Here is an 18,522-nt window from a genome sequence, read left to right as displayed (position 1 = left end):
TTTCATCCATCTCCAAATTAGGATCACCATTCTCACTAGACGAAGACAACAATAACAATTATTGTTGAAAAATATGTAAGTTACGGTCACAAATTTACAATGAATTTCGGAAAAAAATCAAGTGTGTAATCACGCCAATTATTTTTTAAAGTCTCGCTTTTTAATTTTATTTTTTTCGCATGAGAAAAAGGCAAAGGTATTACACCATAAAGGATGTCCCATGTCTTCAAATCTCGCTCTATTCGCAACTCAATAAAAAAATAAACGCATTCCACAGACAAGAACGCTGCATTTCATTCCAATTTAAAGTTTTTTATTTATTTTTCAAAACAATCAGGGCCTTACCTATAATGATTCTATTTTCGAATAAAACCTCCTCCGTTTTATAGTAGGCTAGTACTTGGCTAGTACTCGTAACAGGCAAGAATTAAAAAAACAAAATTACTTTAGCCCCTAGAGGCTAATATGCTTGTTTAGCCCCGCTGTGGAGTGGTAATATGACAGTGTTTTTGAGCAAGAGTAGTGAAAAATATTTAATGTTTTAAATGATGAATTAAGATAATAAAGTAGGTATCTAATAGAACACTTTTTAAATAGAACTATTAACTAGCTAGTTTTCAAAGGAAACTTTAATATTAAATATTGATTATAATATTCGGATAATAAAGAATATGCATACGAGATTCAACTTTAATCTTGGTACTATGGTAAAAACACAACTTAATACATAACGAACAGTAAAATGAAAAACGCTCAAGATTCTCGTAATATCCCAAAATTAAAAAAAATGCTTGTTTATTTTTAATTTTAAAATTGAAAACAGAAATAAATAAATTACATACTATACCTAAATTTTTAAGATCAAACCAACATTGAATCAAGGCAAACAAATGAATCAGCGTTTGTATGGTAAGTTTCGCATAAATTTTTGTTATCGAATGCCTCAAGAATATCTTTGTCTAAATGACGGTTCACAATGGCAGCACAGCGCATGTCTTGTGCGGCAAACGCCAGAGGAACTTGCAACTGGTACTCTACGACTTTTTGCTGCGAATGACTTTGCAAAGAATGAAACTTAACGTTATTTGTCGTAGATGTCCAGGGCCTAATTGAAACGAGAAGGGAGCGAAGTGGACGTGGCTGTGATTCATAACGTCGCACTTGTACTATTCTTTCATATGCGGCTTCAATAATTTCTTGTGCGTACTGAATAGAATGATGAATACGTCCCAGCAACATCTGCACGCAGAACGATACTTTCTCTTTCCAAGTAGGAATGTTTTTTATTTCAATATCCAGGTTCTCGGGGCTATCACCATTGACCAATAACTTGAACATGTGACTAGCTACTGCTGACTGCAACGATTCTTCTGTTTCGAATCTAGCTAATTTTTCATCAAACTTTTCGAGAACTTCTTGCGGTGCACCACCGATGCAGAAGATTGTGCCATTTAACCCTATAGATAAAATATGTTTTTTAATACTTTTAAATTAGATCATTGTAATTCAGTTTCATGAGTTTGAAATCTTACCACTATCTTCGAGAATCGCTGCCATTTCTAAGGCAACTAAAACTCCACTTTCATATCCAAGAAGATAAAAGCGCTTTTTTAACTGAGTCTTTTTCAGAAGAATCTAAAAAAATAATTAGATAATATGTCGATAAAAGAATTTAAATAAACATTGCTGCACAAAATTTTCAACTCTTTCATTATTCGGAGGACGTAGGTTCGAATCCGGTCCGGGGTTTTCAGCTATGTGCATTGTAAGAAATTAAATATCACGTGTCTCAAATGGTTAGAGAAAAACCTGCATATATGAGAATTTTCTTAATTCTCTGCCTGTGTGAAGTCTGTCAATCTGCATTTGGCCAGCGTAGTGGACTAAGGCCTATGACCCCCCTCATTCTAAGAGGAGATTCGTGCTCAACAGTGAGCCGTGTATGGGTTGTTAATGATGATGATGATGATGATGATGATGATGATGATGATGATGATGAGGACGATGATGATCATGAGAATGATGATGATGAAACTTATATAACTATGGAATATAATTCTAATATTAGTATACGACGCACTACCTTAGCATATCTTTGTGCTATTTCTTGTATAGTCTCCTGCGGCTTATCAACACCTGGCTGCAGCACTAGTGCAGGTACCTTGATCCGCTCGCATAGTTCACGGAATCGCACGTGTAACCCTTCTACTCCTGGTACTACGCACAGATATGTTTCGTTTACGTCAAATTCATCAGTTGTCTGAAATATTTCATGAAGTTTTATTTTTACTTCTAATGAATATTTCTCATGTTCTTATACAACGTTGAATTCCACTTATTGAAACTGAAGAATATTTAATTTAAAGGTAGGAGCAGAATATGTAAAGAAGATGTTTTTTTTTAATTTAAACCATAGGACTCACTTATCTTAATAGGTAAGCTTTGAAATTATTTTCGGGAACTGTAAAGTTTCGTTTCTGTTAAATTACAATTTTCTATCTATCTGTCTTGAAATTTTTACCTCAATTTTCTTTAAAGTAATGTGAACCTAATCACTACTGTTTAAAGTTCAATTTAGTGTGTAGAAGTTTGACGTTTATATCCTAATCCATATTCATAAAAGGCAGTTACAGTTACCGCAAACAAATGCGCTTGACCTGTCACCTGACTGCATCATTCAACGCCAATAATTGATTGAATTACTTCTTAATAAAGCATAGATAGGAATAATATTAGTTATATTTAATGAAGCGTATTGATATGATATGAAAAATTGGGTCCCAAATTCAATTTCCCTTTTTTTATAGTCTGTGAAACAAAAGTTGCTTACCGTGGCAGAACTTGTAATTAGTGTTGGTAAAAATACTATTTCTGTTGTGGCCAGGAGTTCATCTGGATCTATGTGGGTTAAAAATGTTTTCAAATCCTCAGTTTCAGTAAACATTTCTTTTTCTTCATTACCTGCCAACTCCCATATCCTGCAAGTTATATAAGTCTATAATTCTTTCACATTAATCTAATAAAGAAAAGTACATAGTAACACTTTGTGTTTTAACACTTTTGTCACAAGTACGTACTAACTTTTTTAATGTTAGCGATGGTATATCGCTTTCGTCCAGTGAAACATAGTGAACATCCCGCAAATAAGCTCTAACAATTTGAGATTTTGATGAATCCATTCCCAGTTCTTCAAGAGTTGCATCTTGCATTGATAACGGCCCATCAGAAATTGGGAAATCTAAACAACAATTTTATAATTTAAGAACAATTTTCAAAAAATATAAAGAAGTTAATGCTATATTTTTACAAATTTTCTCAGTCATAGTCAGAATCAAGAAATCAGAGTGCTCCAAGGTATCAGATAAAATGTATTAAAGTAACAAAGGGACACCAAAACACATTATGTACCAGCTAAATTAGCCAATTCTTCTAACAAGTTGCCAAAAGATAATTCTGTACGATGTGCAGCTATGAGAGGTTGTTTGTTACATATAGCCTTTTCTATAGCATCAATAGCATGACTGACCGGAAAATATCCATTGTTTTCAACCTGTAAAAGTAAAGTAACTAAATAAACTCTGCTAAATTCGTATTCATACCAGTAACCAGGTATAAAAAATCTTACGACTTTTAAAGATGGCAATTTGATTGTTATGAATTTATTGTGTGGTTCTGTTAGTTTTGTTATATTGTTGCTAATATCACTGTTGACATCAATTACTGCAAAATACCTGAAACGGTAAGTCACATACAAAAAGTTAACATTACGAGCATTTCAAACACAATTTAAAGATATTCATAGTGACTATGCATATTTACTTTATGCTCCAATTCAATCTTCGTATGGTCAGATTCAGATGTTCCAAGAGTTTATTAGTGTTTTCTATTTCTAAATCAGAATTTACAATGCAATATATTCCTTCTGCGTTTTCGACTTTCTCGCTGTTTAGTAATTTAAAAACATCGTCATTCCATAAGTTTCCGTAAGAAATCGCAAATTGAATTCCTAAATCTTCCCAGGACCTGTAAATTCATAATTATAGTTTTAGGTGATTAAATACTAGTATAGCGGTTTGAATATTGAGTTTGTTTGTAAATACTAAATTGATTACAAGCAATTGTAGGTTATGTTTTATCATTTGGTATTGCATACCTGATTTTAAATAATAGGCTTCTTGACATATTTGTAAAACGCAGTAACAATTTTCTTACGCCTCGTTTTACTAATCGTTCCACTAATTGCATCCCCAAAACAGCATTCTCAGATAACACTACGTGCAGTCGATCAGACGAGCAGCTTATTCTGAAACATAATTAATCGATCGCAACGCAATTAAACTATTTTTACCAATTGCTTATTCGGTCGTTGAATATTACGACCGGCATGGAATAGTGAAGAGTTCCCGATTTATATCGAGAATAACTTTACTTTCAGACTATAAGGAGATATCGTCCTACTTAAAAAAGGTACATCTTACGTATTTTGAGTGCAGAAGATGTCTTCTTCTAAATGAAGTAGCACTCGGCCAATATGTTTGCTGCTCGCTTGCAGCTGTAGAGCTCGTGAGGCCTCTTCCGCCGCGTACACCACCCGAGAGAGCGGACGGACGTAGCCGTGAGCGATTCCTTCGCTCACCATCAATTGAAGTCTCTGGATCAATGTATCAGTGTATGAAATCAATTAACTAATAAAGAATATTCTGTTTGATACGGTAATTAGATTGCGAGCGGAACTTATTTCAAAAATCGTCTTGGTACACGTTGTTTTAAATCAAATTGCACTTTGAGTTTCATAAAAACGTTTCATATTACTTACTTTTAAATCTTCTACGTTTTTAATATCAAATAGTGAAGAAAACTGCAGTGTATTGTAAGTGTTAGATTTAGATAAATTATCCATTCCAAAGATATAATCCTCATCGTCTAGTATAAGTGAAGTATCAACAGCGTATCCAAATAATTTACAGCTTTTTATCGATGCCTGTAAATAAATTAACAATGTTTATTATATGTTACTTAAAAATAGTTCACGCAATGTTTTACTATTTTTCTCATCTACTGTGTAAATGACTTGAGCTAGTAATGTGTACGACAATAAATCAATGGGTGGACATCAAACAATAGATATCTCACTTTGAGTTTAGCCCCTTAACCGTGATGCTGTTGAGGCAAAATACTGTGAAAAATGAAATATAAAAAACTCGGTTTCGTCGGAATTAATCAAACGTTCAGAAAAACATTATGCTTGTCTAAAAATTAGAACTTACGTCTCTTAAGAGTCCTTTAAAAGAGATTATAACAATGTCACAACCTTCTCCTTTTGTACCACCAAGAACCATATCCTTAAAACTGCTGTCCCGAGAGCAGTCGACATGATCCTCTGAAAATATTTAATTTCATAATTACGTAATCTGTCCAAGATCATGAGATCATTCTAATTGTAAATGGACAGATGTAAATAGACGCAATTTGAAATTACCTTTAAGTTCTGGAAACAATTTGAGCAAAAATCTTTTTTTCTTGATACTGCTCACTGTGGTGTAAACGTCACAGTCGTGTGCGAGGGCTATAGATATGATCGCTTGACCTAAAGCTCCTGATCCGTCGTGCACGAGAATACTGATGCCGCGGTAGAACCTAGCTTTGAAGCACTGTAAAGTCATAGAAAAATATTTATATTGAAATTTCAAATTAAGTAATTAAAATTAATAAATAAAATAATCATGTAATTACAAGACAGTAGAAGGCCAGGCAATAGGCTAATGGAACAGTAGCTGCTTCTTCTAAAGTCCAATGTTCAGGTACGGGCCACAACAGTTCAGGCTTTGCTTGGATGTGTGTGCTTATTGATTCATCTTGGACGATACCCATAACGCGTTCTTTTCTGAAAACAATATTTATTCACGGGTATGATAGATGCTACTTTAAGTTATCTTGCACGAAAGAGCTTATGGTCTTTCATTCTAGTCTCATTCTTCTGTGAATACAAATGCAGACGACCAAATTCTTTTTACTCGTAATATAGTTGTTTTGGGTATTTAATATCTACCACTTTAATATCAATTGATTAAAATGATCACTTTTCATACCTATTTGTAACACCACTGAAGTCGTATTCGATCACATTCTTATTATCGATGCTTTCTTTTGCGGCTACTCCAAACACTTTCTTTAGGTACACATCGCTTAAGCCTGCGTATTGCACCTTAAATATATTTATATTATATGAATAAGAATCAATAACTTTTAAACATATAGTCCTTTAATCTAATGTTCATACCTTCACTGAAATCCCTTGATAATTTGGTTTCGTCACTTTGATCCATTGCGTAAAGTTAGTATCACCTGAACGTTTCACTTGCAGCGCTATTTTATTTTCTGTTGATATTTTTTCTTGAATAGGTATAAAATATGTTTCACTCCGAATTACCTAAAAACAGTTATTCAACTGCATACATAATTATTGTATGATCATAAAATTATCAAAATAAGAACTATTATGCTTCTCAATTCCGGGTAATTCGTGACCATAGTAATTTCGTGTAGGTGTTTAAAAATAATAATTATATCTGAGATTAAATGTTTAATTGCTAAGAATAATCAGTTACAATTTGTTCCTAAATAAAATAATATTAAAGTACGAAAAAAAAATTATAAATACTTACATCGATATTATTGTTAGAGAACTGAGGAACATTTTTTTTTAAAGCAACCTGTTCTTCGTTCGATGAAGGCACGTCGTGGAATTGGATGTTTTCAATCGAGATCCCTCCACATCTAAATATTTAATAATTTAATCTTAAAATATAAGAATGCAATTACTTATAGTACGGAGTTTAGGAGAATAAAAATATGTAAATACCTGATAGAGTCCATTACTTCACAAACTTTAGCCGTTATAACATTTCCACCGTCTACAGCTCTTAAATGATCATTAACATCGATGACGATTTTTCTTATAAAAGTTGGCTGCGAAACACTATCGTGATGACGCCTAAGTGCATTGAGTTGGATCATACCATCAATAAGCGTCACCCAATTGTTTTGCCACAGTAGGTGAGCTTCTGTTAGTGACATGTTAGCATTACAAATACTACGGAACCTGTCCCTAAAAATAATTTATATGAATTAACTGGCCGCATTTGTAGTGTCAGTACAAACTACAATTGGTAAAATTGAAAAATATTTTTGATATTTTCTGAACTTACATGTAGTTATAGTCTCTCGCATACAATAATTCGTAAATGTCTTCTGATTTTAGCTCTAGTTGTTCCACTAATTTCAATTCATCATTTGCATTTACAGTTTTGGTTATATCACTGTTAATAAAACCAGTTGCGATTTTGATGTTGTTATTCAAAACCTAAAAGTAAGATAACAAGACACTATTTATGAATGTAATCTATTTTTTTGTGTTATCAGCTGGCAGTTAAGTTTGTTGATCTATTTCTTCTAAAACTTCTAATACTTCATGTTTATTGAAAAAGCTCAATTTTTAGTTATTAATTTTTGTTTGGATTGTATAAATTAGGTACCTCAAAATAGCCTCTGCCTCTTTGGATAGTTATATATAGTCGCAATTGTTCACGGTCTTGAAGCACAGGTTGTAAGTAAAGGCGAACATGATGAAACTTAACTGAGAGCTGTTTTTTGGGAACTCCCAGCACCATAGCTAATGTATCCCAAACTGCTACTAACGCAGCAGCAAATGGGTACGAGTTTTTCCCTGAAATCCATAAGCAGGAAATCATTCAATATGAATTATTATGTTATTGACAAATTGCTTTTATCCGATTTCCAAACACTATTATGTGCTTGTGCTGTATTAAATATAATAAAACAAGAAAGAGATATAAATTTCATTATTGTAGATATAAAAAAAAGAAAAATAGTTGTAAAATTTTGTATATAAAATATCGCTTCCTACCTCTTATAACATGACCTTTTAAGTAATTGTGACTGTCATCATGGATCGATATAATATAATTACATGAAGATGCTGCTTTACTTTTCTCAGACACAAACAATGGTACATTCCTAAAATCATACTAATATAATGAAATGTGTGAATAAAGGTTTTCTATTTGTAATCCATATCTGGTTTTTGGAAGTTTCGATTTATTTTTATTTCTGGATTAGATAACTATTATACCGATCTTGACAAAATTTTGTAAAGAGACAGATTTCATTCTGGGCACGGACAAAGGATGGCCCATCTATGTATGTAATGTAACTTATACCTCATTAATAAGCACTATTAATGAGGTATAAGTTGTTTATTAATGAGGTTAATGATTCACCACTGGTTACGTCTATTACTGGACATAGGCCTACTATTAGGACTTATAAAAATCGTTCACAAACAATTTACGTTTACTATCTAAGCTTATTTAATAAAAATGAACTCAGCTTTATTACTTTATGCTTATAAATGTAGTTTTTTGATAAAAGTTTCAAATCGACCAAATTCTACCGAACGCTGTTGACATGTCGAAACTCTAAGCGCCTTTGCACAACCTTCGGTAGCTGAGAATCCTTGAATTTGAACCTTTGTAAAATTGTAGAGTGAAATTTGAGTTAACATACCATGATTCGTTATGCGCCCATTCTACTAAATGTGACAACATTGGGGTTGTAGTAGAAACTGGAAATTCTATTTTTGGGTATATGGCTTGCACTTTTGGATTGTATCCCACCATGAAGAGACTATAAGAATAATTGATAAAGGGTAAAAACAGAGTTAAATATTTTGATACTTATTTGATAAATATCTAGATTATATTTAAAAACACTAACTTCCCGAGAGCTTCCAGCAAGAAAACTGCATTATCGGGGTGACCACGTCTTGTTAGCGGTACGTGGTTGCAGGATTCAGGCAGAGAACGCTTGAGAATAGCTTGCAAGAGGCCATGAGGAGCAATTTCTACTACTACCGCATTTGGTGGGATAAGCCTCGATGTTTCCTCAAAAAGGACTGAATTCTGCAACATAATGATAGTTTTTTTACATATGATATTGTTATGATATTACACTATTTATAGCTATTTTTTAAATTTCAAATAGATTATATTTATTAATAGATCTCAATATAACTTTACTTTACTTTACTTTACTACCTAAGACGGATAACCTACTTACTACCTAGAAAAATACAATAACATATCTTTTATACTCACAAGTAAGTTATTCGTGTGATATTCTGCGGATGAATATTTTGCAATGGGATCATTCCATTTCTCTTGTGGCACTGAAGTTGAAACCCAGCGGCTACTGCGAACTTTTGGGGACGTGATCACTTCACCCAAATATTTGAGCAAACCTGGACCTGCCTCAGCGATGTATCGCGAGTGATATGCAATATTTGAGCATGGCACTTCCTTTGCAAATATTCTCTTCGCAGTAAGTTGAGCCACGAATTCTTTCATGATATCGGCGGGACCGGAAATTGTGCTGGAGTCGGGGCCGTTGTGGCAAGCTATTTCAATCTCAGGTGGAACCATTTTAGACATCTGTAAGACAGTGATAATCAATTTTAGTAATACACTAGCTTCTTCAGCTTTATTAGTCCCCCAAAAGGCATTGCAATACTTTTTAAATACAATTTACTAAATATTGACGTAAATATATTATTTGCTACCCGATCGAAACCAAGTCCAATAGCTGCCATTGATCCACGAATGAACGGAGTCTGCACAGAGACTAGACCGCGGCTGTATGCAGACAGTATCATTTCCTCGGCTGTAAAACAACCGTCTGCGTACGCACAGCCTAATTCACCCACACTGTGACCTGTAAATAAACATGAAATTATGAAGGGAAACATAAAGTATCTGCCGCTGTGTAAGACAAAAGTTTCATTTAATGTTGTGATTACCGATAATTTTGTCAGGAATAATCTCCAAAGCCTGTAATACATCCGTAAGACCAATTTGTATTGCAGCAATTCCGACGAAAGAATTAAGAATATTGTCAAATATGGATTTATCTGGAGACGTAATTATATGCACAATGTCCACTCCTTTAGGTTCTAATACACGACGACACCTATTATTTTAGACAGAAGAGAAAATTATTAAATGTAACCATTTCAAGTTTAAACCATTTAATTATTGAGGTCTAGTTATAGCAGTAGAAAGAGCTTACTTTTCGATAGCAGCGGCAAATATCGGAATTCTCATGAGCTGTGCCCCCATGCCGGTCCACTGGGAGCCCATGCCGCTGTATACGAACCACAGCGGCCGCTTGCTGTCGTCGAAGTAGTTTGACTTTTCGTGCACACAAATGGTTTCGTTCTTTTCATTTGTGTCTGAAAAAACCTTATTCCCTTAATTTTATTAACTTAATATGCAATTATTTCATTTTTGTTGCATTATAATGTCATCTTTGTTGTTGTACATCGTCTGGGCCGCTGGCTGAATATTAGGAGATACTATATTTTGAAGATTGTTGCTTGTTTATATTGGACTTATAATATATATTATCGTACTATCCGTTATCTTACAATGAGGGTTGCTTGGAGGAGATCGCTATTAACCTTTGTGCATATTTCTACCTTTTTTATTTCTTGATTAATTTGTACTTTTGTACATTTTGTTATAATTATTTAATATAGAACATATCTATCTATTTAAATTTAAATTTACAATTATGCTAAATATCTCACCAAGAAGTATAAATCCTCTTCCTAAATGTCCAGTAATTCTTGTTTTATGAATATTGTGCAGTAGAGCTATTTCTTCAGGATCAACCGGGCGAGATTTTAGATCCAGAAGTATTTTGTTCACGGAAGTTTCCTGTCTGCCAGATAGCAAAACTAAATGAGGAATATTTGTCTTGTAACGTCTAGGGTCCTAAAAATATAAGCAAACTAAAAGTATTCATAGCTAATTTCGGTCTGCCTTTACATGTTCCTAATCTATAACTTATGCAAAAAGTGGAGAATAATTTAATACCTTAGCTTTATAATGGCCATTTAAAAGGACATGTGCATTTACTCCAGTAAGTGAAATGCTATTGACAGCGGAGTAAGTACGTCCAAAACTGTGATGATCAGTAAGAATACGCATACGACCATCTCGCAAAGCTGCAACATCATTTCTTGGTGATTGACAATTCAAGTTCCCTGCAAGCTGTCCAGAATGGTATCCTAAAAGAACCTGTTGATTTAGAAAATACATTTGACATTATTGTAGGTATTAAGGATAGGCAGTATTAAAAACAAAAATTATACAACCTATCTAGATGGAAAGTTCTTATCAATACAAATTTATCAAGTCCAAACACAAGGTAGCTACTGTGAACCGTCGAGGAGTTCCATGGTCTGTGTTTCGGCTCCATCATCAGACCAACTCCAGACCTTCTTAAAATTGTAGTGGTTTAAAATACCTTATGGAAACACTAACAAACGCACTAGCCGTCTCTACAATTTTCGAAAGTTCCCCTCGATTTCTCCAGGATGCCATCATCAAATCCTGACATGAAAAAAATGGGACCACCCTGGAATTAAACCCTTCAAAACAAAAATCTCTGGTCTATAAATGACGGAATTATCGCTGGACATACATAAAAAAAAAACATACATACAGCCGAACGTAGAACCTCCTCCTTTTTGGAAGTCGGTTAAAAACTTAAATGGCGAGCTTTACCTTCGTAACAGCGGATATTCCTGATGCAGCTTCGCAGTATCCTATATTTGACATAACACTGCCTACTAAAAGAGGTTGTCTTCTTTTATTACAATACACTTTTTGGATGGCTTCAAGCTCTGCTTTATCCACCTCCGGTGTAGCTTAAACGTAATTAATTACTCATTAAAATTTGGCATATTTATATAATATATTTAATATTCAACTAATTAATTACCAGAACCACAAGCTTCGACGTATTCAATAGCTTGTGGTGATACATTGGCTTCTTCATAGAAAGTGCTTATAAAGTTGGCCATGTTGTCAGGATCCCTATAGAAACCATATCTTTGACCTTTTGTTTCGTGTTCCAAATTTGATAAATATATACAACATTTTACATGAACCACTTCAGCGTAAATTCTGCAAGTAAAATTTGTCATTTAAATTCCATTTTTTAATTATATTTGGATACATTTCTACAAATTATTTCTTACTTCTTTATTATTTACCTTAAAGCATCTTCAGCTTTTTGAAGAAATAGGACGTTAATTGCTTCTGACTTAGCACACCCATCTGCTTCAGTGTCAAACGATTTAGTTTTACCATCCATACTCAAGTTAATTATTCTAAAACATGAAAAAAATTATTGAACAAATCTTATGAAATTGTTTCACCTGAATCTTTTCATAAGTATAATGAAGAGTTTTTTTTTTAAGAAAAATTGAGGCGATGAAATAAGAAAGAATGTGAAAAGCGACATAATAATAAAAGGTAGCCCCTAGCCAAGTGCCACGCCGAATATTTTTACGATCGCTAACGCTTCGAAAACTAGAAAGATGTATGGGAATGAAATTTGCTATCGACGGGTCACGTGAGCAAGATCTGTCATTTCCATACATTTCAAAGTTTCACGTTTGTGATCGTAGAAAGAGAATCGACGTGCGTCTTGGCTACAGGTACAGGTATCCTATCCATTTTCGTACCTTCCATAATGGATAGTGGATTGAGGATGCAAACAAAGGTTGCATCCTCCGACAATGGCAGCTTCACACTCGCCGTGTTTGATGGCTAGGTAAGCTTGGTTCAAGGCTTCGGTGGAGCTGCAGCAGCCCTCGTCTATGCTCATAGAAGGACCTTTGGCGTTTAACCAGTATGATATGCGGTTTGCAAACATCGATTTACTTCCTCTGTCAATAAAAATAAATTAATAGTTTTATTGTCGTTTAAGCTGCAAATTGAAACTTTGGATAAAAAATTGAAATCTAATAAATCCTAACTAGCTGACCGCGCGCGGTTTCACCCGCGTGGTTCCCGTTCTCTTAGGAATGCGGGGATAAAATATAGCCTATAGCCTTCCTCGATAACTGTGCTATCTAACCCTGAAAGAATTTTTCAAATCGGACCAGTAGTTCCTGAGCGCGTTCAATCAAACAAACAAACAAACAAACTCTTCAGCTTTATAATATTAGTATAGATATACCTACCCTGCGACACCAAATCCTGTCCTAGAATTTCCGGCATAAAAAGTAGCCTTTTCACTTTCAGAAATGCAACTGCCAACGTAGACACCAACTTTCTTACCAGAAAGTTCTTCCGGACATATACCTGTGAAGAAAGAAAATCAATTTTTTTACCCCAGACAAAAAATATTATAGCAAATATTTAACGTGTGTGTTTTGGCTATCTACGTACCTTCCTAGTTCTCGGACGGATGAAATTTTCATTTAGCTGCTTTTGTTTGAAAGATTAAATTTCTTATTCAAGAGGGTTTTAGACTGCTAGCAAGAGTAATAATAATCTCACCTGCGTCGTAAATCGCTTGATATGACTGTTCCAGCACCTTGCGACCCATAGCGTCCATGTTATTGCTAAGACGGTAATGAACTTTGAAAAACTGCGCATCGAAGTGTTTTAGTCCTGGCATTTTGCCGGTGTACTGCGCTACCTCGGGATGTTCATACTTCCATCGGACGTTTTCATTGTTGATTGGGTTGATCTAAAACAATTTACGGTCATTAAATATATAAAATACCTAATTAACCATTTCTTTACCGAATAAAACAAATTACACCTGTCAATCAGCATTATCAACTGAGTCGTTAAGCCATAGTTTCTTTCAACCATTTCGTAGTATTAGTATGATAAGTCTAAGATCCAAATCTACTACTTTATTGAAAGGAGATCAGCCCCTGTAGCTAAGTGGCACGACGATTCTCTTTCTACGATCGCAAACGCTTCGAAAACTAAAAAAATGTATCTGTCATATCTTGATCACGTGACCTGTCCACTTGGCTACATGGGCTGGTCTTATAGTTTGTAGGAGGTCTTTAAATTGGCTATATATTATGACTTGTCGATAGTTAATACGCTTAATAATAGATTGCATATAATTACCTTATTATACAGAATATTGGCCAAATCCTTCACGCTATGGGACTCTGGATACAGACCCGACATGCCAGATATAACGACTCTCTCGCCATTTCTATTATCTCTTACACTTCTCTTGTCCGAGAACGAGGGCAAATCGGGCGTTGGTGCCATAATATTGTCTACAATGAACAAGTAAAAAAATAAATGTCATATCGCTCATTTGCAACAACATTGACATTTCTCAAAAACTACTGTTTTACAGGAGAGCATTTTCAAGGTTTATAATTCGATTTACGGGAGAAAATCTTAATTTTTGTTGTTTTTATAGATTAAACATGACAATGTGATTATCATTTTATATAATAAAAGTATAAAACTTTAAGTTTCATATTTATTCAAAGTGATACGAAGGTTTTTGTGACACCAGGTATCACTAGTGTCATTATTGCAGATAAACAAGATATTTTTTTTTAATTATGTAGGCTTATGACGCTATACACGATAAAAATTTCTTCTTTTGGAGTCGATAGTTAGTAATTATCACAAAAAATGCCGATATAGAAAGAAATATTTATTGACGTTTGGAATAAAGAAAATCAAGAACATAGTAGTTTAAAGTATTAAATCTGTAAAATCAACAATTGGCTTACATCTAACTATCGTTATTATTACAGGAATGGCACAAAGTAAAGAGACACAAGTTCCTAAGTCATAAACTCCTCTGTTGGCATTCGACTCGTCCCAAACATAGCATTCTACCTTGTTAGTTTTTAAATCACAAATGGTAAAATTTAAAACATTTAACTTGCTTAAGCTTTTTATTCTCAACATAATTGTTTTTCTTTTAAATGGTTCTCGTGGTCATCTTTTCTATTTTCTTTATCATCCGTATAAATGGTACATTGAACTCCTGGGTAAATATTTTATAAAATTTAACATAATTCCCATAAGGTTGGTTATTTTGCTTTTGAGCTCAACATAATTACTGTGAATATCACTTATTTTCTTACTTCCGTCTATGAAAACCCTTGTTGACTCTCGTTTAATGGGACTCTATTTTTGGTATAGTCTTTATATAATTTCGTATGCTGTCTCCCTTTATGACGTCGTCCAGTTTTGGGTGCTTGTTATGTGTACCTCAGTTATCATCAGCGAATATATAATTGGCCAATAGCCTGAAGACAAACGTCTTCGAACAGTTTAGCTTTTTAATCACATTTCTCCGCCAACTAGCTTCATTTTGCTTATGTTTTCTTTCTATTTTAGCTTGGACTTGGAATATTTCATGATGAAGTTGATGGAATTGCAATTAAATTCTGTAATAATAGGTTAAAAAACTACTAGTATATAAGTATATAAAACACTAACTGGCTGTCCAGCGCGGAAATGCAGCCAGTATTCTTGCCACCATTCCACGTGGGCATGATTTGTATAGTTATTAGGATAAGTTAGCTTAAGTTCCCTATTGTATTATTTCTCAATAAAAAAAAAACACTAACGCTCTCAATAAGTATCATCATGAGAGTCTATCTGATAATGAGCTGGACGATAAATCATCGTTATTCTCTTCGTTATCTGAAAATTACTAAAAATTATGTTAATTTCAAGTTTTAGTTTAAGATATTGTATCCTACAGTCCCATTACTACAGGCTACAATACCGTTCCAGTAAGGAAATTGTAAATTACTGTGATGAATTACTATTACTTTTGTGTAGTAAGTAGGTACTTAAAACATAAATAAATACGGTGAAGAAGGTACTCACTGATTTCTGTACAACTTCTTCATTGGTTGTGTTTCTTTTATCGTGCAACGCTAGGATTTTTTTACCTCTCGAGTTTCTTGGAAACGACATTGTCTGTCTGAAAATTACATTTTTATTATTAACTAAAACGACGCATAACAATTTATTATTAAAATTTAATTAAAAACTCACTGTTAATTTTATACAATAACGGCTTAATAACAAACATATTTATGATTTCAATGAATGAAATGTTTTGCTTATTATCAAAAACGACATAATTACTGTTATTATTAGTTGTAATAATAATGTTTTCTGCAGTAACGTCATAACACAAAATATGTCTGTACAGATATTATAAATATTTATCTGCATGAAAGGCATATTAGATATTGTGACGAAATGCTTAAAAACATTTATCAATAAAGTGTGTTGAACTTACCTGTAAGAACATTCTAATTCAAAAGATGTCCTCCTTCATGAGTACCGTATAGCCGGCCGCTATTTTGCCTCATTCACAACTGAACATGTGTCACTGTTGTCGCGAGCCGCGAGAGTTAAAGAGACAGCGCTATAACGACACTATAAAAAGAATTTGCGCTCCTTTTCTAATAAAAGACCTTAGATAAATGATGTTTTTGCAGCAAATAGAAAATCGAATTTTCTACATAGCTGTATCAATAACTCAATTATCATAAATTTTGAGTTGTGTCTATCTTGTTGCAAATGAGCGATATGTCATATAATATTCTTAAAATAAGTAAATTCGAAAAACTAATAATTTAAGATCGTTTTTAAGGTTCCGTAGCCAAATGGCAAAAATAGAACCCTTATAAACTCATCATGTCTGTCTGTCTGTCAGTATGACAAAGCCACTTTTTCCGGAACTGTAAGAGCTGTACTGTTGAAACTTGGTGAGTAGATGTATTCCGTAAACCGCATTAAAATTTTCATACAAAAATAGAAAAAAAAAAGATATGGATATACTAAAAGATGAAACTCAAACGTGTGAGGTATCTAAAGATAGGTCTACAAAAATGATATTGAAGTTTCCAATATAATTTTTTTCTAAACTGAATAGTTTGCGCGAGAGACGCTTCCAAAGCGGTAAAATGTGTATCATTCACCTGTTTATTTATCATTCACCAGGGGGGGCCCCTGGTGAATGATAAATAAATAATAAAAAAATAAATATTGGTTTGAACGAGATGTTGTCAGTAGTTTTTTTTAATACGTCATATATCGTAATCGTAATATGGATATATATAATGTGTATATGTAATTAATGAGCAAGAAGTTTATGTTACTTGCTGCTACGGAACCCTTCATGGGTGAGTCCGACTCGCACTTGGCCGCTTTTTGATGTATGGATGTTTGTTACTCTTTAAGGGCACAACTACTTAACCGATTTAGCTGAAATATGGAATGGAAATACATTTTACTCTGGAAATACTTTTATTATATTTGACATATAAGCTACTTTTCATCCCTGAAAAATCCAGGGTTCCCAAAGGATTTGTGAAAAACTAAATTTCACGCCGTCACGAAGTCGAGGCGTTCGCTAGTTTATTATACATAATATGTTAAATGTACCCACCAAAAATACTTAATAAAAAAAAATACCTGTCAAGTAACTGTTCAGCTTGAAAAATAGTCGACACTAAGGATCTAGCAGTCTAGCTTTGATATTTATAAACTCTTACTAGAATCAAATTTTTATAAATATTCAAATTTTTATTGCATTATTTATGTAAACATATGTAACGTTTAACTGTACAACATGCACAGGAACAACAATAGTTATGTTAAGTAATTAAAGTGCACTACCTAGTCTAGTCAACATATCAAAAAACTTAAAAATTAGAGAAAGTTAAAAAATATAAGCTCATTCAAATCAGAAGAAAGTATAGAAAAGATGTTGTAAAGGATACAGCGCAGGTATTCTTTTTTCTAATTTTATATCCTACAATCTACATCATCACCATAGCTACGAACACTATCAAAAGTTGTCCCAGTTTTTTGATAATAACTCAAAAAGTGTAGATGCTTAGATGATATGCCATCAAAGTATTTTCATGTAAAGTGTAACGGGTACACATAATATTGCATGCACTGTATTTAAAAAGTTATCAGATTTCATTATAGCGTAGCGTACCTATACCTTGAATTGTAGTTTTACCCGTATTAATCTTTTGCTGCTTTTCCGCACTTGGATCCCCAGGATGTCCCCTAGTTGCTTTATTTATGATTTATCATCACGCATGTATTTATAATTTTTTCAAGATGTTGACTAGACTAAGCAATGTGACAGAGACAACTATACATTTCGTTAACAATGTCTACTTCATACTTATAGGTACGTGATAGACATTGGTGACGTATCTGTCTACCTGTTTGACTCCTTGACCCTAAACAAAAACATTGCATTGTGGCAATGATATTTTATACGATTAGACATGTTACGTGCCTATATATCACCGCAAAAAGTCACTCCACTGAGCGCACTCATATATGTATAGTTTCTATACTTCCTGAATAGACAACTTGACATTTTAGTCAATCATCATCATCATCATCATCATCATCATCATCATCATCATCATCATCATCATCATCATCATCATCATCATCATCATCATCATCATCATCATCATCATCATCATCCGATAGAAGTCCACAGCTGGACATACCTAGGTCTCCTGCATCGACTTCCAAGCACAACGGTCTCGCGCCGCCAGCATCCAGCGGCACCCTGCAACTCGCTTCATGTTTGGTCCAC

General features: G+C 33.7%; 2 protein-coding genes across 2 annotated transcripts; both read right to left on the bottom strand.

Moving 5' to 3' along the window:
• Positions 1-694: 694 nt before the first annotated feature.
• LOC112048406 (fatty acid synthase-like) lies at positions 695-14,171 on the bottom strand. The gene is made up of 34 exons (XM_052882877.1): positions 14,022-14,171; positions 13,431-13,623; positions 13,112-13,232; positions 12,611-12,814; positions 12,137-12,253; positions 11,863-12,047; positions 11,646-11,788; positions 10,953-11,156; positions 10,664-10,850; positions 10,144-10,306; positions 9,875-10,044; positions 9,638-9,789; positions 9,177-9,509; positions 8,797-8,981; positions 8,587-8,706; positions 7,928-8,037; positions 7,536-7,726; positions 7,209-7,363; positions 6,863-7,108; positions 6,666-6,777; positions 6,090-6,205; positions 5,734-5,884; positions 5,480-5,651; positions 5,268-5,380; positions 4,817-4,981; positions 4,479-4,651; positions 3,820-4,023; positions 3,626-3,731; positions 3,409-3,550; positions 3,082-3,238; positions 2,831-2,978; positions 2,084-2,260; positions 1,533-1,635; positions 695-1,457 (listed from the first exon to the last, which is right to left on the bottom strand). Exons 1-34 carry the CDS (start codon positions 14,169-14,171, stop codon positions 862-864), a joined length of 5,964 nt encoding a protein of 1,987 aa, XP_052738837.1. The 3' UTR covers positions 695-861.
• LOC128198324 (uncharacterized) lies at positions 3,211-4,475 on the bottom strand. Its single transcript, XM_052883086.1, has 4 exons — positions 4,154-4,475; positions 3,820-4,023; positions 3,626-3,731; positions 3,211-3,550 (listed from the first exon to the last, which is right to left on the bottom strand). The coding sequence occupies exons 1-4, from the start codon at positions 4,243-4,245 to the stop codon at positions 3,401-3,403; spliced, it is 552 nt and encodes a 183-aa protein (XP_052739046.1). The 5' UTR covers positions 4,246-4,475; the 3' UTR covers positions 3,211-3,400.
• Positions 14,172-18,522: the final 4,351 nt, after the last annotated feature.

The sequence above is a fragment of the Bicyclus anynana genome, chromosome 8, assembly GCF_947172395.1.
Source record: "Bicyclus anynana chromosome 8, ilBicAnyn1.1, whole genome shotgun sequence".
Classification (NCBI taxonomy): domain Eukaryota; kingdom Metazoa; phylum Arthropoda; class Insecta; order Lepidoptera; family Nymphalidae; genus Bicyclus; species Bicyclus anynana.
Note: the sequence above shows the minus strand (reverse complement) of the source record. Positions and strands in the feature narration are given on the sequence as shown.

Coding starts and splice junctions, on each gene's coding strand:
- LOC112048406 (XM_052882877.1), bottom strand. CDS start 14,171: ATGGCACCAACGCCCGATTTGCCCTCGTTCTCGGACAAGAGAAGTGTA. Junction 6,778..6,862: donor GAAGTAATGGACTCTATCAG/GTATTTACATAT, acceptor TTAAATATTTAG/ATGTGGAGGGATCTCGATTG. Junction 5,652..5,733: donor GCCTGGCCTTCTACTGTCTT/GTAATTACATGA, acceptor ATGACTTTACAG/TGCTTCAAAGCTAGGTTCTA.
- LOC128198324 (XM_052883086.1), bottom strand. CDS start 4,245: ATGCAATTAGTGGAACGATTAGTAAAACGAGGCGTAAGAAAATTGTTA. Junction 4,024..4,153: donor AGCCTATTATTTAAAATCAG/GTATGCAATACC, acceptor ATGAATTTACAG/GTCCTGGGAAGATTTAGGAA. Junction 3,732..3,819: donor AGATTGAATTGGAGCATAAA/GTAAATATGCAT, acceptor TTACCGTTTCAG/GTATTTTGCAGTAATTGATG.